General features: G+C 66.1%; 5 protein-coding genes across 6 annotated transcripts; 2 read left to right on the plus strand and 3 right to left on the minus strand.

The window, feature by feature from the left end:
- Positions 1 to 1214: 1214 nt before the first annotated feature.
- BTBD18 (BTB domain containing 18) lies at positions 1215 to 2899 on the plus strand. Its single transcript, XM_069856941.1, has 3 exons — positions 1215 to 1288; positions 1913 to 2047; positions 2156 to 2899. The coding sequence occupies exons 2-3, from the start codon at positions 1918 to 1920 to the stop codon at positions 2854 to 2856; spliced, it is 831 nt and encodes a 276-aa protein (XP_069713042.1). The 5' UTR covers positions 1215 to 1288; positions 1913 to 1917; the 3' UTR covers positions 2857 to 2899.
- Positions 2900 to 2906: 7 nt separating this feature from the next.
- SELENOH (selenoprotein H) lies at positions 2907 to 4200 on the minus strand. Of its 2 annotated transcripts, none has more exons than XM_069856943.1 (5): positions 4093 to 4200; positions 3666 to 3812; positions 3434 to 3579; positions 3239 to 3352; positions 2907 to 3094 (listed from the first exon to the last, which is right to left on the minus strand). In XM_069856943.1, the coding sequence occupies exons 2-4, from the start codon at positions 3809 to 3811 to the stop codon at positions 3252 to 3254; spliced, it is 393 nt and encodes a 130-aa protein (XP_069713044.1). In that variant the 5' UTR covers position 3812; positions 4093 to 4200; the 3' UTR covers positions 2907 to 3094; positions 3239 to 3251. The 2 variants fall into 2 exon arrangements, with proteins under 2 accessions (XP_069713044.1, XP_069713043.1); XM_069856942.1 differs by having other exon boundaries at positions 2907 to 3098; positions 4093 to 4199.
- Positions 4201 to 4745: 545 nt separating this feature from the next.
- On the minus strand, positions 4746 to 8004 carry TMX2 (thioredoxin related transmembrane protein 2). Its single transcript, XM_069856944.1, has 8 exons — positions 7789 to 8004; positions 6558 to 6618; positions 6289 to 6402; positions 5712 to 5788; positions 5506 to 5612; positions 5332 to 5397; positions 5123 to 5252; positions 4746 to 5044 (listed from the first exon to the last, which is right to left on the minus strand). The coding sequence occupies exons 1-8, from the start codon at positions 7975 to 7977 to the stop codon at positions 4916 to 4918; spliced, it is 873 nt and encodes a 290-aa protein (XP_069713045.1). The 5' UTR covers positions 7978 to 8004; the 3' UTR covers positions 4746 to 4915.
- Positions 8005 to 8409: 405 nt separating this feature from the next.
- MED19 (mediator complex subunit 19) lies at positions 8410 to 10150 on the plus strand. Its single transcript, XM_069857154.1, has 5 exons — positions 8410 to 8451; positions 8879 to 9135; positions 9210 to 9306; positions 9390 to 9484; positions 9625 to 10150. The coding sequence occupies exons 2-5, from the start codon at positions 8884 to 8886 to the stop codon at positions 9691 to 9693; spliced, it is 513 nt and encodes a 170-aa protein (XP_069713255.1). The 5' UTR covers positions 8410 to 8451; positions 8879 to 8883; the 3' UTR covers positions 9694 to 10150.
- Positions 10126 to 23402, minus strand: ZDHHC5 (zinc finger DHHC-type palmitoyltransferase 5). Its single transcript, XM_069857153.1, has 11 exons — positions 22175 to 23402; positions 16532 to 16653; positions 16018 to 16175; positions 15761 to 15933; positions 15551 to 15653; positions 14112 to 14203; positions 13894 to 14026; positions 13379 to 13502; positions 12469 to 12581; positions 11484 to 12364; positions 10126 to 11162 (listed from the first exon to the last, which is right to left on the minus strand). Exons 1-11 carry the CDS (start codon positions 22276 to 22278, stop codon positions 11018 to 11020), a joined length of 2148 nt encoding a protein of 715 aa, XP_069713254.1. The 5' UTR covers positions 22279 to 23402; the 3' UTR covers positions 10126 to 11017.
- Between the last annotated feature and the right edge of the window lie 1816 nt (positions 23403 to 25218).

The raw sequence follows: 25218 nt of genomic DNA on the forward strand, positions 1-25218 counted from the left end.
TGCCCCTGGGATAACCTTGGGAGTGGGGAAAGGGACACAAAGGAGGGAAGAGCCCAGACACGTCACGATACCCTCCCTGGGTGGACAAGAAAGACCAGCTCACTCCTCTGCAGCTGGAGCAAGGTGACCAGGGGACGACTCAGCCTCTGCTCCCAGCCTGGAGGGGATTTCTCACGCCACGCAAAAGGCAGGAGTCACCAGGAACCTGGCAACTGGTGCTCCTGGTGAGGCAGGCAAAGCAAGCGCAGACTCCCTATCCATTGGCACTGGCTGAACTTGGACGTGGACAGTGAGTCCTGTCCCCGAGCCAGCACCAACAATCTGGGCTTCTCCAGGACTTGGGATGTTGCCTCACCTGCGGATCACCAGGGCAAGTCCTTCAATGTCAGCGCTTTCGGATTTTGCAGTTGGGCTTCACCCTGGCTCTGCGTCTTTCCCTTGGCGTCTCTGCCCTGGTCGGCTCACCAGGCTAGAAAGTGCTTTCATCTGCAGGCTCCTCATTGGAGTATCCACTCACCTCTCAGCCTTGAGTTTTCCTCCCACTTTTGCTGCTGGTCCCCACTCAGCAGACTCTTCCTCTCTCTGCTCTGCGGCCTCAGCGTGGCTGGGGCGTGACACTAGTGTCATTGCGCAGCAGCGGGCACGGCCAGACAGCTCACCCCATCCTAGGGCCAGCCACAGCTTTTCTGCAGGGCTGTGGGGGTCTCCTCTGATCTGTAAGGTGCTTCCCATGGGGAGTTTTCCAGGGATGGGACCAAGGGCTCAGAAGCCAACGTGGACGGATAGGAAAACAAGGAGATGCTGGGCTCCAAAATCGTGACAGTTCTGGTCACTGTAATTTCACATGATTGCAAGGGGTGGGGAAGAATCGTCTCTATTTTTTGTCTATTTTTATGAGCATATGATAGCACTTTGATGAGAAATTGCTTGTTTTGCTGAATCCCTCGGCATTTAAGCCAGGCTCTGAGGCACCCAAGGTCAGTGGGAGGATGGCCACGAACCTCACCCGCCTGGCCTTGGCCCACGGGCAGCGGCTGCCTTGGTTTGTGTCCATGAGGAACAAAACCTCCCTCCTCTCATGCCAAATCAGATGAAAATCCCTCTACAAAGCCACAGAAAACGCCGGGGGATGACATCACGCTTGAAAACTCCAGAGGTTTGAAATCTGCGGTGTCGTTCGGGCTCCTTCCCACCCGCAGCGCCTGGAGCTCCGGCCTGCAGGAGCAGGGAGGGGATCTTTTCACCAAGGACGCTTTGTAAAGGGGGTAAAACGCTTCCACACAGCAGCGTGAGGGGCAGCTCTGTAGCGTGCTCCGAGGCGTCGAGCGCGTGAGGCCCCGAGCCTCCCCGGCACAGGGCGCGCCGCCATGACGGCCCCGCGCGCTTCCCGCCACGGCCCTTCCCGCCACGGCCCTTCCCGCCACGGCCCTTCCCGCCACGGCCCTTCCCGCCAGCCCGTCCCGCGCTGCCATTGGCCGGCGCTGCGATTGGCGGGCGGGCGGACCAATGGGAGCGCGCGGGGGGCGGGCCCCTCGCCGGCCCCGCCCCCTCCCCGCCGCCATCGGCGCGCAGGCCGCGAGGAGGCGCCGCGAGGGCCCCGGTGCCGCAGCCGGCCCCGCCTCGGCCCCGCCGCACGGACCCCCGGCCAGGTACGCGGCCGCGTTTGGGCCTCCGCACCAGCCCCCAGGCCGCTGCGTGAGCGTGTCGGGCAGCCGCACTGGGGCCTTCGCACGGGGTGACGCTCGGTGGCGGCGCGGCCACACGGCCGGTGACAGCCACACGGGTGACACACAACGCACCCACATCACCTGTGCTGACCCCAGTTCATGCCAGTCACAAACCATTCCGGCCGGCCCACAGCAGGGGGACCAGGTGCCGGTCCCTGTGTCCCCACGCTGCGCTGTTTCCGCAGGGCCCATGGCGTCTCCGTCGGCGGCACCGACATTGCTCTACCGCAGCACCCGCCTGCTCCGCACGGCCTTCCAGCAGCTCCACCAGCAGCAGCAGCGGGCGGATGACTTCTGCGATGTGGTCCTGCAGGCGGAAGGTGAGCGGGCGGCATCCATGGAGCTGCCGGAGCCCTGAGGGACCTGCGGGCACCATCCCTGCAACCCCAGGGGGCTGCAGGGCAGTGACAGCGGCTGTTGCTCTGCAGGCGAGGCAGTGGTCGCCCACTGCTGCATCCTCTCCGTCTGCAGCCCATTCCTCATGGAGCAGCTGGGCCAGGAGCTGCCGGCACGGGGCAGCAGGATGGTGCTGGAGCTGGGAGGTCTGAAGATTGAGGCGCTGCGCAAGCTGGTGCGCTTCCTCTACACTGCTGAGCTGGAGGCGACGCCAGAGGAGGTGCAGGAGGTGCTGGCGGCTGCCCGCCGCCTGCGCATCACCGCACTGGAGTCGCTGCAGCTGCACGGGGGACACCTGGTCCGGCTGGGGCCCCAACATCAGCTCAACCACTCCTGCCTGCCCCTTGTCCCACATGGCTCCCCCGGCAGTGAGGTCCCTCCTGGTGCCACCAAGTTCCCCCCCAGCAGCACCGAGGACGCCCCGGGGAGCGCGGCCCCCGGCCCCGTGGGGCGCTTGAAGCTGCGTAAGTCGGAGAGTGGGGGGTGCTGGGAGGTCGTGCAGGAGCAGCAACCCCCAACAGATGGGGGAGTGGGCAGGCGCTCCCCATTGTGGCAGCCCATCCGAGAGGGCTCCAGGAAGCTGGGCCAGGAGTCTTGGCAGCATGGTGGGCTGGAGGACCCCGAGGATGAGGAGGTGGATGTGGGGACAGAGGAGCTGTGCCTGCCCCCCGGCACCATCTGCGTTTGGCCCTGTCCCTCATCTGAGGAGGAGGAGGTGGACATCCTTGAGTAGGGAGTCTGGCTGCCCACAGCCAGTGGGAAAATAAAGCATTGGAGCTGTGCTGAGGAGCTGCTGGGCTTTATTTGGGACATGGGAGGTGGGGAGGGGTGTGGGGAGAGGCAGAGGGGGATCCGGGGAGGGGCTGCCTGCGGCAGAGCTGCAGCATCAGAGACAGGACTGGGGCTGGCGAGTGCCCCCCACTTCGTCGCACCTCTTCATGGACGCTCGTGCCGCAGGCGCCAGTCCCGGCCTGGCTGTGGGGAGAAGGCGGGTGATTTCTGCCTCTGTCCCATCCCTGTCCCCATCCCACCCTTGACCCCTGTCCAGTCCCCAGACCGCCCCACCTTTGTTGCAGTCCCTGTACCCATCCCACCCCCTCCCCGTCCCCGCTCACCTGGCTGCCCCCTCTATCCCAGGTTGCTCTTCAGAGCTTCCACCACGGCCTCAGGCTGGGGAAACTTGAGCTTTCGGGGCGGCCCCTTGGCGATGCCGCTCCAGAGCTCCACGCCTGGGGAGGACGGAGGCGGTGAGGGGAGCCCGGCCCCCCGCCCCGGCCGCCCCCCGGCCCCCCGGCCCGGCCCGCACTCACTGCTGCCGTCCTCCTTCACCAGGGACACCTCGAAGCTGTTCCTGCGCGGCTGCCGGGGGTTGATCTCCACGGGGAGCTGAGCGGCGGCCGCACGCAGCGCGTCCCGCACCGCGGCCGCCGCGCGCCCGAACACGCGTCAGCTCTTGCTGGGAAGAGAGGTGGCGGGGGGGGTCAGCGCGGGGGAGCGGGGGGGGAGCGGGGGGACCCGTCCCCGCGCCGCCGCTGCGCTCACCAGTGCTCGATGACCACGCGGGGGCCGCCGCCCCCCGGGCCGCCCTCGGGCCCCGCGCGCGCCCGCTTCGGGGCGGCTCCCGCCGGCTCCGGACCCTCGGCCGCCGCCGGACGCCGGGCCCCGCGCTTCCGACCGCGGGGAGCCATCCTAGGGAGCAGCGGGCGGTGGGGACGGGCTCCGCGGGGACGGGGCTAACCAGGGGTCCCGCCGGGGTAGGGGTGCGTGGGGAGGGGGCCGCCCCAGGGTCCCGTGGTGGGCAGGGGGGAAGCCGCCCCGGGGCGAGAAGGGGGTTCCCGGGGCCGGTGTTTTAGTGGGAGAGAGGGGGGTGCCGGGGCTTTCGGGGAGCGGGAGGAAGGGGGTCCCAGGGCCGGGGTGAGTACGGGAAGGGACAGGGCCCCGCTCGGTCCCGGAGCGGCGCCGCCCCCACCTGTCCCTCCGCGCCGCGAGAACCACGTGCGGGAGCGCGCGACCTCGCCAGACGCCACCACCCGGCCGAGCGGCGGGGGGGGTGGGGTGCGGGCGCTCGGGGTTCGGGGTTCGGGGTCGAGCGACGCTGGGGAGACCGCGGGCACCGATCCGATCCAGCACGTCGCCGCTCCCGTGGAATCTCACAGCGATGCCGGGGCGGCCCGAGCTCCGGTTACACCACAGCCTCACCGCAGCCGTCCCCCCGTCTCCCCCCCGGGCAGCGGCAATGGTCCCGTCCGTGCGACCCGCCCGCCGCGCCGCCAGCCAATCACAGCGTGCGGCCAGCCCCTCGGCACCGGGAGGCGCCAATGAGACTGCGGCACCGCAGCCAATCAGAACGCAGCACCGGCCCAGAGGGATCCAGAGGTGACCAATCAGAGCACAGGAATTGCAAAGCGGGATCCTGAAGTGACCAATGAGAGCGCGGCGGCCGCAGCCAATCAGAGCACAGCACCGGCTCACAGGGATCCGGGGGTGACCAATGAGAACGCGGAGCTCGGTCGCCCGGGTCGGGGGGTCCCGTTGGGCCCCGAGCGGCGCTGCGGCTGCTGCTCACACCGCGACAGACACGGGACAGACACGGGACAGACACGGGACAGACGGACACGGGGCGCTGGCGCACAGACCATTTATTGTCAGCGATGCGGATGAGCGTTAGGAGGGGGGCGCTGAGCCACCCACCCGCACTGGGCGCCCCACGCAGCCCCGGGGAGGGCGCCGGGGCCGCTGCGTGATGGTGACGATGGTGATGGTGACGGTGACGGTGCCAGCCAGGGCAGCCTCTACTTGTTCTTCTTGGGCTCCTGGTCGGCGGGTGCACGGGGCTCCTCAGACCCCTCGTTCTGGCCTTTCGGCTGCTTCTTGCCCCGCTGGTAGAGCTCGTTGAGGTTGAATTCCCGGATCACATTCTCCTGTGGCAGAGAGGACGCGTTGGCTCCCACAACACCCCTGCCCAGGAACCCCAGCACCCCCAGCCCCATCCCGCCCACCTCAGAGAAGGTCCAGGACACAGCGTGGCCCTTCTTGTTGATGTACGGCCGGCGCATTTTCTCGGTCCCGCCTTGGAAGAGGATGAGGGTGGGCAGCTGCTTCGTGAGGGGGGAGGTGCTGACCTTGTACCTGTGCGGAGGGAGAAGCTCAGGTGATGCCGGAGTGGCTGGAGGCTCCCGGGGCCCCAGCTCTGCCTGCGCCCCCAGACCTGGTGCTGACGTCCGTGTAGCGGCCGACGTCCACCTTCCCGAAGTGCAGCCCCGGGCAGTTGTACCTGGGAGGACAGGGACACCAGGCTGCACGTGCCTTGGGCAACTGCGGGGCTGGGATCGATCCCGGTCCCCATCCCACAATTCCCAAGGCCCCTGTGGGCACCGCTCACTTGAGGGAGAGGTTGGCAAAGATGGGGGCGAAGGACTGGCATTCGCTGGACCAGTTGGCGAAGAACTCGATGATCCACGTCACCTGCTTATCACGCTCCAGCTCATTCTGTGACAGAGGCACAGGGTCAGTGGGCCACCGGGCAGAGTCCCCAGGGCCAACGAGCCCCCCTCTCACACCACCCAGCTCCCCCGCGCAGATACTGACGTCGATGGTCTTGTCGCTGAAGTACTTGATGTACTCAGGGCCCATGTACAGCGGCGGCTTGCACGTCACCAGGAACACTGCAACGCAGCACCCTGAGCTGCCGAGACCCCGCAGCCCTGCAGCCTCCGCCAGCAGGGAAGGAGGCCGCATGGCAGCCCCACCGCAAGAGGGAGCTCTGGCACCGAGGGCAGGCAGGGATGCGGGTGCTGAGGGGGCACAGCTGCCACGGGTCCCCCCAGTGCCACCAGTTCCCCACTCGTGCCCCTCCAGTGCCCCTGGTTACCCCTCCTGCTACCGATTCTCCCCTAGAACTGCTGGTCCCTTCTGTAGAGCCACCAGTTCCCCCCAATGCCTCTATTTCTCCCCCTAGTGCTGCAAATTCCCCCCACAAAGCCACTGGTCCTCCCTCAAAGCCACCAATTCCCCTCTGGTGTCATCAGTTCTCCCCCAGCTCCTCCCTCCCAGAGCTACCAGTTGCCTCCTAGTTCACCCCTCGAGCTGCCAGCTGCCCCCGAGTTCCACCCCCACGAGACATCAGTTGCACCCCAGCACCGCCAGTTGCCCCCGCAGGTCTCACCAATGCAGAGCGTGAGGTAGAGCAGCCCCATGCAGATGTCGAGGCGGAAGAAGAGGATGACGTTTGCCACTTTACTGAACATGAAGATGTTCCCGACGTGCTGGTCCACAGTGACTGTGGAGGGGAGAGAGGGGCAGAGGATGGGGCAGGATCCCGAAGGGGAATACCATGCAAAGGCCAGACCTGGCCCTGTGGATCCCAGCCCATGTGGCCACCGGTGGAGGCCCCGCAAGCAGCTCCTGGCCCCTGCCCCGCAGCCCCCGACTCACTGCTGCGCCGGTTCTTCATCATCACGATGGCGCTGAGGAACATCAGGATCTCCACCTCCCGCTGGCGCAGGAGAGATGGGGTGAGGCGGTGGCACCTGCTGCGCTGTGCAGCTTGGGAGCGGCTGCCACTGCAGCCGCACTGCCCTCCCGCAGCCTGGCTGCTCCCGGCACAGCCCGGCACCGGGATAAGGCTGTGCCGGCCTCACATCCTGCCAGCCCCACCGCGGATCCCTTTGCTCCCAGATGCTTGGGGGGACGCGGCACGGGACACGGCCTCCCCGCCCTTGCCTGGCAGCCCCACAGCAGCACAGTGGCACAGGCCTGGGGCTGCGGGCACAGAGGGTGCAGGCTCAGGGGGCTGTGGGGCAGAACGGGGTCCCACGCTGGGGGGGGGCTGGGGGGGGGCTGTGGGGCAGGAGGGCGTCCCATGCTGGGGGTGTGTGTGGGGCAGAACGGGATCCCGCGATGGGGGGGGCTGTGGGGCAGAAGGGGGTCCCGTGCTGGGGGTGTGTGTGGGGCAGAGGGGGGTCCTGTGCTGGGGGGGGCTGTGGGGCAGAACGGGGTCCCATGCTGAGATGGGGCTGTGGGGCAGAAGGGGGTCCCGCGCTGAGGAGTCTGAGGGGCAGAAGGGGTCCTGCTTTGAGGGGTCTGAGAAGCAGAACGGGGTCCATGCTGGGGGGGGGCTATGAGGCAGAACGGGGTCCCATGCTGAGATGGGGCTGTGGAGCAGAAGGGGGTCCCGCGCTGGGGGTGTGTGTGGGGCAGAAGAGAGTCCTGTGCTGGGGGTGGCTGTGGGGCAGAAGGGGGTGCTGAGAGGGGTCTTAGGGGCAGGAGAGGGTCCCGCGCTGAGGGGTCTGAGGGGCAGAGGGGGGGTCTGTGGGGTAGAAGGGGGTTCCGCGCTGGGGGTGTGTGTGGGGCAGAAGGGGGTCCCGCGCTGGGGGGGGCTCTGGGGCAGATGGGGGTCCTGCTCTGAGGGGTCTGTGGGGCAGAAGGGGGTCCTGTGCTGGGGGGGGCTGAGGGGCAGAAGGGGATCCCGCGCTGAGGGGTCTGTGGGGCAGAAGGCGGTCCTGCTCTGAGGGGTCTGAGGGGCACAAGGGGTTCCCGTGCTTGGGGGGGGGGGTGGGCTGTGGGGCAGTGTCAGGAGCCGGGGTGCACAGCCGTAGAAGCGGAGGCCAGAACACGAGGGACCAGCCGGGTCAGGCCCAGCGGGAGAGGCGCCCAGGCCGCTCACCCAGTCGAAGTCGCAGGGGTTGCCATCCTCCCGCTGCGTGGGGAGCCCCCGGCACAGCGGAGGCACCTTGCGCACCAGCAGGAAGGCGGTAGCGAGCAGCGCGGACAGCGAATAGTAGGGGTGAGCGAGCCAGCGGCAGATCCCGGGGACCGAATACAGCAGGGCCAAGGCCGCCGTCAGCACCGCCATGTTCACGGCCGCCCCGCCGCGCTCCCATTGGTCGAGGCCCAGCTCCGCTCCGCCCCCTAGGGCGGAGCGGAGCTGGGCCTCGACCAATGGGAGCGCGGCAGGGCGGCGCTCAGCCAATAGCGAGCGGGTCTCTCGAAAAGGGGGCGTGGCTTGAGCCGCTCTAGCCCAATCGCAGCGCTTAGTGGGCGTGGCCTAAGCTGCCCTGCGCCAATCGCGGTGGGTAGAGCGCCCCCCCCCCCCCCGCGCGGGGCCGGCCCGATGGCCCTCTCGGCCCGCCCTTCAGGCCGCCGAGCCCTCTCCGCCTCGGCCGCCGACGCCTGCTCGCCCCGCAGGCCGCGCGGGTCCCGCCCCCGCCGGCACCTGGCCGGCAGCTCCCGGCAGGAGGTAGAAGGGCCCCGCGCCCGGCCTGAGCGCGCCGGCCTCCTCCGCGCAAGGCCGGCGCGGGGCCCTTCTACCTCCTGCGGGAGCTGCCAGGTGCGGCGGGGGGGACCGGGCCTACGGGGGAGAGGGATCGGGGCCGAGGGGGACGAGGGATCGGGGCTGAGGGGGGAGAGGGATCGGGGCCGAGTGGGGAGAGGGATCGGGGTGAGGGGGAGAGGGGATCGGGGGGGTGAGGGGGATCGAGGCTGAGGGGGGAGAGGGATCGGATCGGGGTCGAGGGGGGAGAGAGATCGGGGTCGAGGGGGTGGCAAGATCGGGGCCAAGCAGGGAGAGAGATTGAGGCTGAGGGGGGAGAGAGATAAGGGCCATGGGAGGGGAAGATCGGGGCCGCGGGGCAGCAAGCACAGGGGTCCCCGGGTGGGGATCGAGACTGGGGTTCTTGGTCCCAGGGGTAGGAGTGGGGCCGGGGGTCCCGGCCGGGCAGCAGCCACAGCCGATCCCCTCCTCACGGCTGTCGTAGGCACGATGGAGCTGACGGGCAGCACAAACCTGATCACGCACTACAACCTCGAGCACGCCTACAACAAGTTCTGCGGGAAGAAGGTGAAGGAGAAGCTCAGCAACTTCCTCCCCGACCTGCCCGGCATGATCGACCTGCCCGGCTCCCACGACAACAGCTCCCTGCGCTCCCTCATCGAGAAGCCCCCCATCTGCGGCAGCTCTTTCACGCCCCTCACCGGCACCATGCTGACCGGATTCCGCCTCCACGCTGGCCCGGTGAGCGCGTGGCCGGGGCCTGGGGGGCAGCTGGGGGTCCGCGGGGCCCGCTCTGACTGCTTGTGTCCCCACAGCTGCCAGAGCAGTGCCGGCTGATGCACATCCAGCCCCCTAAGAAGAAGAATAAGCACAAGCACAAGCAGAGCCGCACGCAGGACCCCGTTCCCCCAGGTAAGGGGCTGCTCCTGCTGCACCCGGGCCCTCTCCTGACTCTCCCGGGGTGCCCGGCTCCTCCAGCGCTTTCTTTCCCCCAGAAACCCCCTCGGACTCCGACCATAAGAAGAAAAAGAAGAAAAAAGAGGAGGATCCAGACCGGAAGAGGAAGAAGAAAGAAAAGAAGAAAAAGAAGGTTTGTGGGGAGAGCTGGGGTTGGATCCCCAGCCCGTGCCCGCCCTGCAGCGGGCGGCAGCACGGCAGGGCCCGGCGAGTGGCTGTTCCCAGGGCTGTGCATGTGTCTGCCTGCCTCACAGATTTGTTCTCCCTCTGCAGAACCGGCACAGCCCGGAGCACCCAGGGGTGGGCAGCTCCCAGGCCAGCAGCAGCAGCAGCCTGCGGTGAGGCTGCGCCGGCACCTTCCCGGGATCCCCCGCCGACAGACGCAGCCCCGGCTGACCCCGGGGTCACCGTCCCTCCGGGCTGGCCTGTCCCTGCTCGCTGATGGAGGAGACGCCCCTGCAGCCAAACCAGGAGCCGGGAACATGGACTCCAAGTTGCTACCCTCGGCCTTTTAGACCCGCAGCGCCTGGAGCAGCAGGGCCGCTCTTTTTTACTCACCTTTTACGTCAAGTCTCTGCCCATAGAGGCGCTGGGATGTGTGGCTGCTCCAGCCCTGCGTTCCCACACTCCCTGAACCCTTTTCCTCAGCAGGAGCTGGGTTTGCCGGCGCCCCCGTGGAGGCGCCGGGCTCGGCTCCCTCGGGCCTATTTCTCTCCCTTTGAGGCGTGGGGCCTGCTCTGTCCCCGGACGCTCAAACAGTACACGCAGGCCGGGGCAGCTCATTAAATATCCTTTTATTCCTCGTTTTTAAAATGGCTGATAATAATAAAAAACCCGGCATTGTGGCGCTGCGGGGCCGTGGAGGTGGGGGGTCCGGCAGCGCTCGTGGCCCTGCGGGGGCTCCTGGAGCGCTCCGCTCCCGTTCGGCATTTCTTTTGGCATGTGATGAGGGAATATTGCTTTGCTTCAGCCTCCTCCTCCTCCTCCCACATGGAAATAAAAACAACCGCGACAGCAAGAAACCCTCGGACCCGTTTGTAAAGGAAAAAAAGGCAACAAAACCAACAACCGACCACCCCCTCTAACACAATCCCTGTGGAAACGCTACAAAAAGAGGGGCGCAAATGGGAGGGGGGAGGGCAGCCTGTGGGGGCTGTGGGGAGGGGGCTTCCCCGGCGAGTGGCCTGGGGGTGCGGGGAGCATTCCCGCGGCTCCCACTTCCCCCCTGTGGGGGACAGGGACGAGGTGGGGGGGGTCCTCCGCCCCCGGGCACGATAGAGCATTTCTGCCTTTTTTTTCCTCAATATTTATATTTATATATATAGATATTTATATGTACACACACCCGGAAACTCGGAGAGAGAAAAAAAATAGAATCCGTAACAATAATAATAAAAAAAAGTATTCTGGTTTAAAAAGGATCCGTTCCTGCCCCGCTGGGCGAGCGGTGATTGCACAAGGCCCACGAGCGGCCGGCGCTGCTGCCAACCCCCGAGCGAGCGCCCGGCCCGGGCGGCTGCCGGCCTCGGCAGGCAGGGATTGGGGGGCTCGGCGCGGGCAGCGCTCCCCGAGTCCCAGAGGGCGGAAGGGGCCGCTGCTCCCCCAGCTCCGGCTCTCCCTGGCGTCCGCAGTGTCCGGCCCCCGCGGCGGGGCGAGCGCGTTGCCCTCAGACTGAGATCTCATAGGTGGTGCCCCCCACGCCCGACACCTTCTTGACGCCCCCGCGCGAGGGGCTGCCGAGGGGCCCCGCGCCCAGGCTCTTGGGCTGCCCGTTGGCCTTGCTGTAGGCTGCTCTCATCTGCACCTCGTCCCTGGGGAGGGAAGGAAGGACGGACAGCAGGCGTCAGGAGATGGACAGGATCCCGAAGCCCAGCGCGGCTGTGAGGAGCCGGAGGGGATCCCAGTGCCCGCGCTCCGGCCCCCAGAGAAGCTGAGGTGTCCTGGAGGCACCCGCTCCGTTCGAGGAAGGTTTTCCCTCGCCCTTCACCGGCCTGGGTGCCAGCGCAGAGGAAGGGGCTGGAGAGGACGTGAGGGGACATGCTGGGAGGGGAGAGACATGCCAGGCAGGGAGGGAGGTGTGAGGGGCTCAGTCCCCGCTCTGTGCGTGCGTGGCGGCCGGTGCCGGTACTTACTTTGGTGCCAGCAAGGGCTGCAAGGCCACCTCCTCCGCCTCGGAGACGCTGGCTGGAGAGGCCGGTTTTTGGCTGCTGTAGGAGAGGGATTTGGCCAGGTGGGGGGCGACGGGCTGGTCCGGGGAGCCCAGGGAGCGCACCCGGAGCGCGGCGGGGGGCTCGGGCTTGCCGAAGCGGGGCGGCACCGGGCGCGTGAGCGGGTTCTTGCCCAGGGGCGAGCGCTTGGAATCGTCCGAGGAAGAGCTGGTGCGGGGGGCGTTGCCAGAGCCCGGCGTCGACTGGATGCCCGAGTCCGGCAGCACCGCGTCATCCTCCCTGCCCGGCGCCGGCGGCTGCTGCAGCAGCTTCTCCCGCTCCTGGATGGAGGCGACGATGTGGCGGGAGAGATTGTCATAGCGTACGGGCGAGGGCTCACGGGGCGGCGCGTGCTTGGGGGAGACGGCCCCGGCGAAGCGGCCCTGCAGGTCGGCCTCGCGCTGCTGGGCGATGCGCGCCGAGAGGAAGGGCGAGGTGTATCCCACCGGCGCGTCCGGCTCGGGGCCCGCCTGCACCGACTCGAAGTCAGGGCTGTCGGAGGGCGTGAGCAGGCTGTCGTACGACAGGCTGCCGTTGCGCGTCTGGTTCACCAGGCTCTTGTAGGAGGTGGAGGTGGTGCCCTCGGAGCGGATGGACTGGAGCTGCCCCATCTCAAAGCCCGTGCCCTGCGCCGACTTGAGGCTGGAGGAGCGGGACCCGCTGGAGAGCGGGTCGAAGGGAAAGCTCTTGCCGAAGGTGGGTGAGCGGAAGCTCTCAGGCTCCAGGCTCGGCTCCGAGCGGTAGCTGGGCTTGCGGCTGCTCTCACAGATGGAGTTGGGCTCCTTCAGGCTGTTGACGCGGCTCAGCTGCGGGGCAGAGGCAGATGTTACCCACGGCAAGAGGAGGTCAGAGCTCCCGCTGCCCACCCAGCCAGGACAGGGGTGCATCCCGGCCTCGGGAAAGGCCTTACCTTGGCGCTGGTGGAGTGGGGCAGGGCAGCGGAGCTGCTGCTGCTGCTGTAGCCAGGCCGGTACTTGTACATGGTGGGAGTCGGTGGGCTCTCCGTGCCGAGCAGGCCGCTGTCTGTGGGAAGGGACAGAAGGAGATGCTCAGGCACGTGGCAGCTCTACGGAGGAAGGAACGATGTGCGGAGCCCTGCCCTCCCTCCCCAAGAACCGGCTGGAGCCTGGGGCAGACAGATCAGGTAAGGAGAGGGACAGGCTGGAGGAGAGGCGCACCAGGGGCAGAGGGAACGGAGCGAGATGGAAAACGTGTCCCTGCGGCAAGGTGTTTGGGGCTGGCGCTTCCGTGCCCCTGCCACGGCCCCGCGTCGGCGGGGTGGGACTGCACGGAGGTGCCAGCAGGCGCCCACACACACACTTCCCCTGGCAGCGCCGTGCTCCAGCCGGGAAGAGCTGCCGAGGCCTCCGGATTGCTGCAGGACGCGGCTGCTTCCAAGCTCTGCCTGTCATCCCACCTCTCCGGCCAAGGCCGCGCAGGCCGCTCCGAGCGCTGCTCCGCCGGCGCTCAGGGAAGCAGGGACGGCGTCGCGCAGGCCACCGCAGCCGTGCTCTCTGCCGCCGAGCCAGGCCTGCCTCTCCTCCGCCTCCTGCCTGCCACTCTGGACAAGCACCATGCCGGCTCGCCTCGGCATCCCACTCCTCTCCGATGGAGCAGAGCCAGCTGTGAGCATCCCTCAGGCTTCTCCAAGGTGCACGGGGCCACACACGCCAGCCCGGAGAGCCAGGCACCTCCTGCCCCGTTCCAAGGTAGTGCTGCTGCGCTTCGGGGCTGCCCTGTGGCTGTTGTGCCTGAGGCCCTGGCTCCTGCTCTGCCTGGCACAGCCCCGGGCTGCCCGGGACCCTGGGCGCCCTCCTTACCCTCGTTGGTGGCCAGGGTTAAGTGTGTCCTCAGGCCCGTGTAGCGGCTGAGGTCTGGTTTAGGTGGCGGAGGTGGCTCGGCGTCGGCAGACTGGCTCTCCGTCACCTCCAGGCTCCCTTTGGACTGCAGAGACAAAGCGCAGGGTGCGGATCAGTGGCGGCCGACGCCTCGGCCCTGCCTCGAGGGAGCAGGCAGTGGTGTTCCCAGGACTCGGGCTCCTCCTGGGCCGTGCGGCACGCTGAGCGCTGTGCTGGGACGCGCTGGGGAAGGGGCAGCTCCGAGGGATGCTGCGAGGGGAAGGACGGGACAGGCAACGGAGGGTGCAAGGCCTCATGTGGCTGCCGCCGCATGGAGGGGACGTGGTGTCCGTCCGTGGGGACACAGAACAAGACGAGAGGGACCGGGGCGGGAATGTGACATGGCTCACTCGGTTCTTTACTCACGGACGCAGGCTCGCACCCCTGGGCTCCGTGGAGCACCCCGAGCAGGGACCGCTAATCCCCCTGCTCCTCACCTTTGTCCTCTTCAGCTCGGTCTGGATACCATTGTCCATGATCTTGACGGTGATCTGGCCGTCCGACACCTCGGGCCGCAGGAACGGAGGCCGCACCAGCACCGTCTGCTCGGCCTTGGGGCGCCCCAGGTACCTGGGGAGAGGGGTGGAAAGGAGGTGCTCCTGGGCGGCAGCTCGGAATGCCACCGGAGTACGGAATGCCACGTGCCGGGGCTCACCTGGGAGCCGGGGAGCTGCACAGCACCCGGCTGACGTTCTTACAGCAACCGTTGGTGAAGGGGTTGACGCCGCCGCGGAACTTGCCCGTCACCTGCAGGATGAGGAGCGTGGCAGCACTCTGGGGCCAGCGGGGACCACGGGGGTCTCCAGTCCCAGCCAGGCTGAGGTGCCAGGACTTGTCCAGCTCACTTGTGACAAGATCCAAGGACAGAGGCACCTGGACATCCTCCCACTTTTCCTTCTCCAGCATTCAGCTGCCTTCAAGGGGGAAAAGCTTCCCTCCAATGTGGAAGTTACAGAATCACGGAATCACAGAAACATTAGAGGTTGGGAAAGACCTCTCGGCTCACCCAGTCCTACAATCAGACAAACCCCACCGTGCCTGCTAAACCATATCCCCAACTGCCAAAGCCACACAGTTCCTGAACCCCTCCAGGGACAGGGACTCTGTCACTGCCCTGGGCAGCCTCTGCCAGAGCTTCATAACCCTTCCCACAACGACATTTTTCCCAACATCCAGTCTCAACCTCCCCTGGTGCAACTCGAGGCCATTTCCTCTTGTCCTAATCCTCATTCCGTGATAGAAGAGCCCAGCACCCACCTCATTACAACCTCCTTTCTGGGAGCTGCAGAGAGCGATGAGGTCTCCTCTCAGCCTCCTCTTCCCCAGACTAAACACCCCCAGGTCCCTCGGCCGCCTCTCCTAACCCTGTTCTCCAGCCCCTTCCCCAGCTCCGTTCCCTTCTCCGGATGCGCTCCAGTCTCTCAATGTCCTTACGGGAGTGAGGGACCCAAAACTGAAGTCAGGATTCGAGGTGTGGGCTCCCCAGCGCTGAGTGCAGGGGGACAATCCCTGCCCTGCTCGTGCTGGCCACCCCATGGCTGATCCAAGCCGGGAGGCCACTGGCCTTCTTGGCGCCCTGGGCCACTGCTGGGTACGTGATGAACCCAGCGCCCAGGGGCTGGCGCCATGGGTGGAATTCGGGGTTATTTGGTCACGGGGAGGTTTATGTGGCACTGGGCTGGGATTTAATCCCGGTTCGAAGGGGAAGGGGATGGACCCAGGCTCACTAAGGGTGAGACCAGGGGTATCGATCCTCTACACCAACGCTCACTGCACAGGCAGGAGACAGGAGGAGCTGGAAGCTGGTGTGCAGCAGGACAGCTATGACCAAGTTGTTCGAAGTCGTGCCCGTCACCTCTTGCCCTCCCAAAGTGCTTGTCCGGCTCCGTCCTCTCCACACTCACCCCCAAGGAGCACAGATCCCATCTCCAGGCTGTGAAGATGAGGTCTCAGCCTCCCCCTGCAGCTCTTGCTTGAGCCCTGAGCTGGCTCCGGGGCCTCCTGGGGGCCTCAACCCAGCCCGTCCATGCCTGCCCTGCCCTGGGATCCCCACGCCGTGCCTGGAGGGGGGCCTGCACCAGCCCCAGGCGTTACCTGTTCGTTTGTGGTCCGGCCCCTGGCCACGAGCACCACGTGGAACCCTGTCAGGCCGGCGACGGGGATGAAGAACAAGCCGGCCACGCACATCACCACCATCCTGCCGGCAGGTAGCTAAGGAAATGCTGCAGCCCTGCTCCACCTCGTGTGTCCCCAGCCCCGCCGAGGCCCTCCCGCCCCGCGCCGCCGCAGCCCCGCAGAGGATACGTGACGGCCATGCGGACGCCAGAGAGCTCCTCCACCTGATAGAGGACGTAGAGAAGGCCGAAGCCGAAGACGCCCATGATGTGCGTGGTGAGCGACAGCAGGAAGAGGAAGAAGTAGCGGTAGTTGCGCCGCCCGATGCAGTTGTTGACCCAGGGGCAGTGGTGGTCGAACTCCTGCGGGCAGGCGGAGACGGTGAGGGGCTCGAGCTCCAAGCTCGATGTGGGAAAGAGGGGGGATCACAACCAACAGGTCCTCACCTCCACGCAGTTGTCGCAGACGCTGCAGTGGGAGCAGCGTGGCGGCCGGTAGAAGCGGCAGGTCGCGCACCATTTCATGCGCACCTGGATGCCCTTGATCTCCACCGTCTTGTAGAGCGGGGCGCGGAAGTCGTCCTCCTTGTCCTCGTCCTCTTCAGCTGTCGGGAAACCCGGCAGAGCCACGTGTCAGGGCCGGGGAGGTGATGCCGGGGTCCACCCGCCTCCGGACTCCCCCCACCCTGCCCAGTGTCGCCCACCCCTGCCACCAGGCCCCTCACTGGCACGGGGAGCAGCCGGGGACCCCCGAACACAGCCGGAGCCGGGGGCTCTCCCAGGCCCTGCCCCACAGCCACAGGCACGCTGGAGCCCCACGGACCCAGCACGGGCTGCCAGGATTTATGCTGGTCCCATCACACAATCCTGTGTGTCCTGCCTGGTCAACCCCTCCACCTCGGAGCAAGGGTGGTAGGGGGTAGCGCTCTCCGAGCCCCTTCCCAGGCAGAGCCAGACTCACCTCGTGGGAAAATGCCCGGGTCCATGAAGGTGGCCATGCTGAAGTTGGCCAGCACAAAGAGGAAGATGACGGCATTGTAGGCGGGAATGACGGGAGAGACGTAGAGGCTGAGCCCTGGGCATCTGTGGACACAAACGTAGTGAGACACCAGCCCTGCCCCACCAGCGCCCCGATTCCACACTCCCCCAGCGTCCCCAAGCTCCAACGGCGACCTCGGAGCACAAGGGCTGAGTGGGCACTGACTGAGCCCCCATCGTCCCCGTAAGACGTCCCTGCGGCGCTTGGTGGGGCCTGCCTGGCAAATCCACGCGCCCTGCTCCTGGCTGTGCCTCCAGGCAGCCGTGGAGGTTCCCTGCCACCCGTTCCTCCCTTCGCTCCCACCCAAACCAGAGCTGCACCCCGACTGACCCAGCCTCTCTCCTCAACCCCAGCCCCACAGAGCACTCGTGGGTGGATGGTGCGGGAAGCGCTCCGATAAATCATCCCGGAGTGGACCCACCGCTTGCCTCTGGCACTCGCAGCCCCACACGCTGCCTCGGGAACAACAGGGGACACGCGGGACCACGGGGACAGATGGGACCCCGCGAGGGGACGCAGCACCACCAGCTCGCCTGCTTCCAGAGCTGCTCCTGTTCCTCACATCCCGGAGCCGAGGCCCAGCCAGGAGACAACCCTGGTGTCACGCAGAGACCCAGCACCACACCAGCACCCGGCTTTTCCGTGCGCCTGTCCCAGCGGCCCCGCGGGAGCTCGGGCAGGGAATCACCGCCGGCCCCACATCCCGGGTGGGCAGGGGCTCCAGAGAGTGGGCTTCCCCTCTGAGGCGCCGGCATAATCCCCTAATCTGCTTTGCTGCTGGGAGTTTAATCCCACGGATCTAGGGCAGCATCTGTCCCTCTCTTCCCCCCGCGGCGATAAGCACAGCGGGATTTGGGCAGCGGGGCAGCGCGCGGGGCTCGGAGCGGGCGGACATATGGTGCCAGCGCCGTAATCCCCGCGGCCCCGCGCACGGAGAGGTGAAGGGGCAGGCGCTGCTGCGGATCAGCCGGGAATGCATCCCACCACCGGCGAGGCAGCCCCAGCCCTTGTCTGGCAGCCCTGGGAGCCGTGGCGAGGCTCCAGCTGGGAACAGACGCTGTGGCAGGGCACAGGGCTGGGAGGCAGCCCCCAGCACGGGACACGGTGTGAGGGGACGGAGCTGGGATGGGTCCGTGCCGGAGAAGCGGGTAGACCGGCCCTGGCACCTACCTGGCAGCAGTGGTGGGAGAGGCGCGCGGGGCACACCCTGGCACTGGGCACAGCTCCACACCCTGGCACTTACTGGCACCCAGAGAGGTTGGGAAGAGGCAGTGGGACCTGCCCTGCACTGGCCAGGGCCAAGGCTCAGCACTGTGGCCCGAGGAGAGCTGGAGAGCCAGCTCCTTGGCTTTACCAGACAGGAGCTGAGCCCTGCTCTTCCCACCAGCACAGTCCTCATCCTCATCCTCCTCTCCAGAATGGGGTTCTCCACAGCACCTCTGGCCCGGCACACAAGGCCCTGCACCTGCAAACAGCCTTCCCTAAGCCCCTTCCACACTCTTCCCATTCCCCCGTGCTCAGGAGCCACAAGCGCCTAGCTGGGGTGGAAGCCTGGCACTCCCTGGCACCCTGGGCGCTGCCTCTCCGGCTCCTGGGATCTGGGACAACATCTCCCAGCCTTTCATTCCAGACACCCTGGGAGCTGCCTCTCCAGCCCCTGGGATCTGGGACAACATCTCCCAGCCTTTCATTCTAGACACCCTGGGAGCTGCCTCTCCAGCTCCTGGGATCTGGGACAGCACATCCTGGCCGTGCACTGAGCACTCTCCTCCTGGGCAGGGAGCAGCTCCTTCCCCACCTGCACCAGCCCTGCCGGCCCAGCTGCCTCTGTTGGAAGCCGGCTAAGCGAATTCTCCACAGAGTTGGGTTGGGCTGGTGAGGATTTGTGTCCCAAAACCCTCGGAGAGCAGCTCCAGGGAAGCACAGGGTGGATGGGATATGGCAAGGCCAAGACCTGAGAGCAGCTCGGCACTGGGAGCCATGCCCGGAGCAAGGAGCTGTGCCTGGGGAGGGGGCTTGTCCCACCTAGCCCCACGCTGCCCCCAGCCACCCACTGCGACAGCTCCAGCAAGAAACCTTCAAAGGGGGTTGGGAAAGTGAGGTGAGGAATTCTCTGGCTCTCGCCAAGGGTCACCGGCACTAGCAGTGCAGCTGGCTGGGAGCCGGCAGCCCCCGGCGTGTGCCTGGCAGCCAGAACAGAGCCGAGCAGGGAGCAAAGCGCTGGTTCCCCCAGCTCCCAGGGCCCTGCTGGCAGTGTGGTTCAAGGGATGGGTGGCTTCCTTGGCATCATCTCCCCTCCTTGTGGTCCTGCGTTCCGCTCAGCAGCCCCTTTGAGCGATGGCCCCCTCCTCTCCCGCCCCAGGGAAGGGCACAGCCGAGTATCCCGACTCACACAGAGCCCCTGGCTCTGCTCTCTGCTGACGAACGAGCGACAGAGGAGGGACTGATGGAAGAAGATGGGCTTGGATGAGCCCTTGACTTGGAAAAGCCTTTCCAGGAGCCCCAAACCTGGAGCTCCTCTCTCTAGGAAGGGAAATCTCAGGCCAAATCTTCCCTTGAAAGGGATGGAGGGGAGCCAGGGGGGCCCACTGCCCGCCAGCCATCCCTGCACACTGCGATGCCAGCAGCTCGGCCAAGCCAAACGCCCGGATCCTCGAAAGCCAGAGCTCCGCATGGCCGGGAAGGGCTGAGCCAGCAGCAAGGGAAGGATTGGCCTTCACGGAGAAGGGAAAACCATCTCATCAGCACGCACACCGGGAGCCCTTCCCAGCAAGAGACAAGCAGCTCTGGGCAGGACCGCGGCTCCCGGTCCCGGGTGTGAGGAAGGGCGACCCTGTGGCTCCAGCACGGGGAGGACGCAGTCCTGCCTTTAAAGAGCAACCAACGGCACCAGCGGAGCTGAAGGGAGCCCAGCCTGGGGACATCGTCCCTGTCAATCCTGCCCCACTCTGGACTGCGTCTCCCACTGCGGATGGAGCAGCGGGCTCGGCAGTGACCCCAGACCCAGCTTCTGGTCCTCACTCCATGGCAGCACCACAATGACACTAGAGCCAACCTGCCGGCCACCTCCACAGGGAAGGTTCAGCCCCAGCCTCGAGGAAGACAACTGGCTGGAGAAGCCAGAGAGGCACCTCAACCCCTGTCCCTGCCAAGCCCTGCCAGCCGCGCACAGCGGGACACGGAGCTGCACGGACTGAGCTCTGCATCCCACACAGCCGGCCGGGATGAGATGTTGGGATGGGGCAGGCAGAGCTCCCTGACAGGGACACCACCCGCAGCTCACAGGGCTGAGCACTGCCGGGTCCGGGAGCAATGCCGGGGTCTCCTTCCTGGCACGGCAGCCGCTGCCTGCAAGAGGCAAGCAGGAACCCTCCTGCACACGGACCACCAGCACCGGCACCCAGCACCTGCTGCCAGGTGTGCCGGGGGCCACAGGGAAGCTGCCTCCCTGGATCGCTGGAGAACGCTCACCTTGGCAGCCACGCAGGCCCCGGAGCTCCCACCCAGTTCTCTCTCCAGGCCAGGACGCGTCGCTGGCAGAGCTGCCAGCACTCGTCCCTGGCAGCGCTTCAGAGGAGTTGGAACCGCGGGAACACTGAGTCACCTGGACTGGAGAAGTGAGAGCCCGGCCCTCGCCAGCCCAGATTCTCCTCCTCTCCACAGGCTCCCACCACCCTGCAGCCCCCATCCCCAAGAATTCCTTCCCATCTGCAGCCCCTATCCCCGAGGACATCTTTCCCACCCTGCGGCACCCCTGGACACAGACCCGTGCCGGGATCGGGCTCCCCTCGCTCACCTGCCGTGGACTCCTGAACTCTTGGGCTCCCAGAAAGGCTCGGCTGCAAACACAACCCCTGCTCGCACCATGCTCCCACGAGTTCGGATCAAATCAGGAGTGTGCACATCACCTTGGACCCAAGGCACCTCCAGCTCCTTGGACTGACCCGTCCCAGCCCAGCACCCGCCTCCTCATGCCTCTCCTTTCCGGCTACTCGGAAGAGTGAGCACTCCCTTCCCAACCTGGTGCAGCTCCCTTGCAGCCTTCCCAGCCAGGAAGATGGAAGGCAACACCGGGCTGAGGTTTGATGGAGAGGGAATGGGTCGCTCTGCAGGCCAAGCCGAGGCCAATGGAAGGAAGACGTGCGTGCATTTTGCCGCATCCCCTCGTTAAATTAATCAACGGAGCTCTGCCTGGAGCAACACATCCTGGGCCAGCGGGACAGAGCAAAGGGCATCAGGTGGATACATGAGGAACAACACAACCGGAGCATTCCGTGGGAGCCGCAGCAAGCAGGAGCCCCCCAGCTTTCACTCTGCTTCCCAAAAGACGCGCTCCAGGGCCGATGCTGACAGTGCAGCCCTCCGGAACGGGGCAGGCACTGCGTCTGCCCCTCGCCAGGCAGGGAAGAGGGGCCCGGTGCTCCACAGGGAGCCCATCCCAGGGCTCTGGCGCAGGAGGCAGACCTCGCCGAGGGTCTCTGTGCCACTTCCACCCCACATGCCCCAAGGGAAACGCGACGCCAGGCAGCACCAAGATGCCCTCCCTGTGGAACGCCCCGTGTGAAAGCACCATGTGTCGCGGTTAATTTGGGGTTCAGAGCAGGCGGAGCAGCATCCCCTGCCCTGCAATTACAGCTGCCCTGCCCGGGTGTTCCTGCTCCCAACAAACCTGCTCCGCGGCGGTGCTGCTGCTCCCAGCCATGCCCTGCAGCTGGGACGGGGCTGGGGCGCCTGCCCCCATGTCCCCACGTCCCTCCTCTTCCCCTCCGGCCCCTGGAGCAGGAGCACGGAGTGAACGTCTCCCGACAACCCGGAGCAAACCAGCACGCGCTCCACGTTGGATGGGACGGCTTCACACCGCTGAGCGACACCACCAGCTGCCTCCCCGTAAATCCAACCAGCTCGCTCTGTCCAGCCTCACATTACTCCCATTGCCTGGCTGCTGCCAGGCGTCGGAGCTGTGGTGACCTTCCTGCTGCCAAGGGCTCTATCCCAGGGAGCAGAGCAGATCCCTGGGAGCTGGGGGGCACCTCCCTATGCCTGGCCAGGATCCTGCTGTAGCGGCAGCAGCGAGGAGGAATGGGCAGTGAGAGACCCACACAGGGGACAGAGGCCACCCAAAGCCCTCCTGCCTGGCTCCCGGATCAGCCATGGCACTTTAAATCCAGGGAGCCCACCCCAAACTGCTTCCCTTTGCTCTGAAGGGGAAAACCACCCGTGCCATTTCCACCCTGCATGTCACAACCGATTCCCACACGGCTGATTTGCCGGAGCACTCCCATTGACAGGAGTGAGCCACGCCAACACCCGAGGAGCCACCTCCAGGAGCCAGAGCCACGGCACGGTGCCTCACCACGATCCACCCCCACGGGAAAAATGGAAAACCAAGGGACGTGGGCCCAGCCGAGGCCGAACTGCTCAGACAGAGCGCAGGGTAGTTGCATTATCCATCCCAGAGCACCTGGAGCAAACACCTCCTTCACAGCCCCCCAGCCTCGCACAGAGCAGCAGGGTCCCTGCTCTCCCCCTTCTCCCGCCCCATTCCTTGGAGCAGCCAGGACTCACGTGAAGGCAAAGAAGAGGGTGGTGGCTCCCACTAGGAAGATGGCAGCAGCCGAGACCGGGACGTACTTGCTGGGTTTGAACCTCTTTCCGGACGCCGCTGGCATGTTGGAGCTGTGGAGGGGGGTCCGCCCCGCCGCATAGCCCAGGCCCACGGGGCTCGGGGAGCGGGACGGGGGCAAGCACTGCCCGGCCTCCGCGCCCGCTCCCGGGGCCGCCTCCCAGCCCACCAGACAAGCCCACGGCGGCCTCCGCAGCACCAAGTCCCCGCTACGCCCTGTCCCGCCGCAGCACACGGGCACAGGGAAGGGTTAAAAGCATTAAAATTTCAGACCGGGGAATGAGACGTGGATTTAAAACCACCACCGCCGGGGCGGGAATGCTGAACTTCCGTCAGCCAGGAACAGCCGGCAGAAAGAGGATCCCAGCAGGGCTGGCAGCTGCTGGGCTCCGAGGGGATGGGATGTGCTCTGGGCTCAGACACGAGGCCCGCGCAGCCCGGAGGCGAGGAGCTGGGCACTGCTTGCCACTCAGCGAGCGAGGGATTGGCACGCTTCTTGCACGAGAGCCACTCCGGAGGTGCAGGGAAACCACTTCTCCTTTCCGACACGCAGCGGGAGGGGTGGCTCCCAGGCAATCCGCACCCTCACGGCACCTCTCCTCCTCCTCCCCACGCTGGAGGGGTCACAGGAACACTCTCCCTGATTTCACCAGGATCCGGGAGCGGCTGGATGGCGGTGGCCGTTTAATTTGATTTGTTCTTCCCCGCCTGCCGCGGCCGCAGAACAGCTGGTGCAGGATTGAGCCGTAAATCCTTCCTTCGCAAGGGGGGCGGGCAGAGAAGGCCCGGCAGATTCCAGGGGGTCCGTCCTTTTCCTACTTGCTCCTTTCTCCCGTCCCCTGAGGTGCGTCTGTGGGCTTCAGAGCCGCTCAGTGGCTGGGGATCGGCAGGAATTTCATGCAGCCCTTTCCATGGAAAACATTGCCAGGCAATGGGGAAGGTCCACGGGGTGATCCAGAGGGGAGCGTTCCGGAGTTCCTACAGCCGGAGAAGGTGACGGATGGGAGCTGCCTCACCCATGGCCCCGGCAGCGCAGGGAGAGTTCAGAGCGTTCCAAAAAGTTCCATGATTTATTCCCTTCTTTCCCTAAAATTCCTTTTCAAGAATCCATTCCTCTTTTAAATAAAAACTACATAAAAACCATTAAAGCTCGGCGTTCAGCAGCTGCACCTGTGGAGAGAAAAACAGTTGGGAATTAGTGAGGCCAGAGGGGATGGAGCCACGGCTGCTCCGACAGCTCCGAGCTCCCAGGACATGGAGCAGGCGCCCAGTGGAAGATGGAAGCACCCGGCAGATCTAAAGCCCAGCTGGCAATCCCCGGTCAGCAGGATGCCTGCCTTAATCCCAGCTCTGACACGGTTCGGTGCGTGCGGCCCAGCAGAACCAGAGCCGTGCCCGCCCGAGAGGCTGCGATCGGCCGGCTCAGCGCGGTGCGGCTGCCCGGAGCAGCCAGGCCTCTCCCTGCCCATTCCAGGCTCTCGGCACTGAGCCGCAAGCACAGAATCTGACGGCGAGCCTGGAATACAACAAGGGACCCCGCAGCTCCTTGCCCAGCGCTCTTCCTCAGCCACAGCTCAAGCCCAGGAACACCTGAGGCGCAGGAGCCGATCCCAGGCTTGGAGACTCCACAGAGATGCAGGAGGAAAGGACAGGCAGGAATCTCATCCCCTTCCCTGAAGGATAAGGACGGGAGAGACCGACAGGGGAGGCAGGCAGAGAGCACCAGACCCTCAGCTGGCAACATCCACCCTTGGCCAATCACATGGCACAGCATGGAGCGATGGAGAAACTGCGGAAAATCCAATCTTTCTGACAGTGGAGGCAGGAGGCACCAACCCACCCCATGCTCCCGACACCCAGGACTGTCCTGGCTCAGGGCGACCCAGCACCAGCGTCACCGCTCCTCCATTTGCTGTCTGGAGCCCCAGTGGCTCTCTGGCTGCCTCCTCCCAGCTTTCTCCTCTCCTTTTCCTGCGGGCTGGGCAGGAGAATGCCCGGCACTGACTAAACGCTGGGAACTGGGAGCCGCGGCACAGGATTAAAGGCACCTGTAATGATGGGAATGTGTCACAGCGCAGCCGGCTCCGGCACAGGACAAGGAGCCAGGCTCCCAGATGAGAGACGGAACCGCTCCCACTCCGGAGCGACACATCCTTCGCAGCAACGAAGCCCAGCTCTGCATATCCAGGGGTTTTGGACCCTGGACCGAGAGGAGCCTGGCACGGGGCTGGATGGACAGGTAAAGTTACGGCTTCACCTGGCAGCGGCTCTTGGCCGCAGTGAGTTCAACACTAGGGAACACACGGGCATTCTCCCAGCCGGCACAGAGCTCCCCGGAGAGCGGTGGCTCCCTGGCCTCGCTCCGTCCCCAGAGAGCAGGAGCTCCCCACCCCACTCCTTCCCAGTTCTTCCTCCGAAGCACTGGGCTTCGACGCCAGGCGAGCACTAGCCCCAGCGCCCAGGATCCCAGGAAGAGCCGGCCACTCGGGCGGACAGGGCGCAGTCCCAGGGATGGGCGGCCGGGAAGCAGAAGCCACCGTCGCTGCCAAAGACTTTGCAGAGGGAACCTGCGAACGCGCCCGGCTCTGCCATGAGGGCGGCCACACCTCAAGCTCAGACACTGCCAGGTTCCGGGAGCGCTTCCCGCGGCGTTCCCCCTCCGGAGAGCCTCCCCGCGCTGCTCCCCGATCCGGACGTGTTGCTTTCCCAAAGGCTGCCCCGAGACACAGGGGACGCCAGAGCAGGTCTCGCTCGGCTCCGCCTGGTGCTGGGGGCAGGGATCCGAGCGCTCCAGCCCTTTGCACGGGCAATTGGAGCGCCAGGCCTTGGCAAAGGGCAGGGAGAGGAGGAGGCAAGGGCGAGGCCGTACAGAGTCTCAGCTGGAGAAACGGGGGCTTGAACTGGAGGGACTGCAGGGGCTCGGACTGTGAGGACTGGAAGGCAGCAGCAGGCGCACTCTAAAACGTCCCGAGGGAAAGAACTGGAA

This window comes from Phaenicophaeus curvirostris, chromosome 5 (assembly GCF_032191515.1).
Source record: "Phaenicophaeus curvirostris isolate KB17595 chromosome 5, BPBGC_Pcur_1.0, whole genome shotgun sequence".
In the NCBI taxonomy this organism is placed as follows: Eukaryota; Metazoa; Chordata; class Aves; order Cuculiformes; family Cuculidae; genus Phaenicophaeus; species Phaenicophaeus curvirostris.

Excerpts from the sequence above, each read along its gene's own strand:
- BTBD18 (XM_069856941.1), top strand. The coding sequence starts at position 1,918 with ATGGCGTCTCCGTCGGCGGCACCGACATTGCTCTACCGCAGCACCCGC. Across the intron at positions 2,048-2,155 it reads TGTGGTCCTGCAGGCGGAAG|GCGAGGCAGTGGTCGCCCAC; the intron begins GTGAGCGGGCGG and ends GTTGCTCTGCAG.
- TMX2 (XM_069856944.1), bottom strand. The coding sequence starts at position 7,977 with ATGGCGGTGCTGACGGCGGCCTTGGCCCTGCTGTATTCGGTCCCCGGG. Across the intron at positions 6,619-7,788 it reads ACCCCTGCGACTTCGACTGG|CGGGAGGTGGAGATCCTGAT; the intron begins GTGAGCGGCCTG and ends CTCCTGCGCCAG. Across the intron at positions 5,253-5,331 it reads TACACGGACGTCAGCACCAG|GTACAAGGTCAGCACCTCCC; the intron begins GTCTGGGGGCGC and ends CCCTCCGCACAG.
- MED19 (XM_069857154.1), top strand. The coding sequence starts at position 8,884 with ATGGAGCTGACGGGCAGCACAAACCTGATCACGCACTACAACCTCGAG. Across the intron at positions 9,136-9,209 it reads TCCGCCTCCACGCTGGCCCG|CTGCCAGAGCAGTGCCGGCT; the intron begins GTGAGCGCGTGG and ends GTGTCCCCACAG. Across the intron at positions 9,307-9,389 it reads GCAGGACCCCGTTCCCCCAG|AAACCCCCTCGGACTCCGAC; the intron begins GTAAGGGGCTGC and ends TCTTTCCCCCAG.
- ZDHHC5 (XM_069857153.1), bottom strand. The coding sequence starts at position 22,278 with ATGCCAGCGGCGTCCGGAAAGAGGTTCAAACCCAGCAAGTACGTCCCG. Across the intron at positions 16,654-22,174 it reads ACCCTCTTCTTTGCCTTCAC|ATGCCCAGGGCTCAGCCTCT; the intron begins GTGAGTCCTGGC and ends TTGTGTCCACAG. Across the intron at positions 14,204-15,550 it reads GCCGGACCACAAACGAACAG|GTGACGGGCAAGTTCCGCGG; the intron begins GTAACGCCTGGG and ends CTCATCCTGCAG.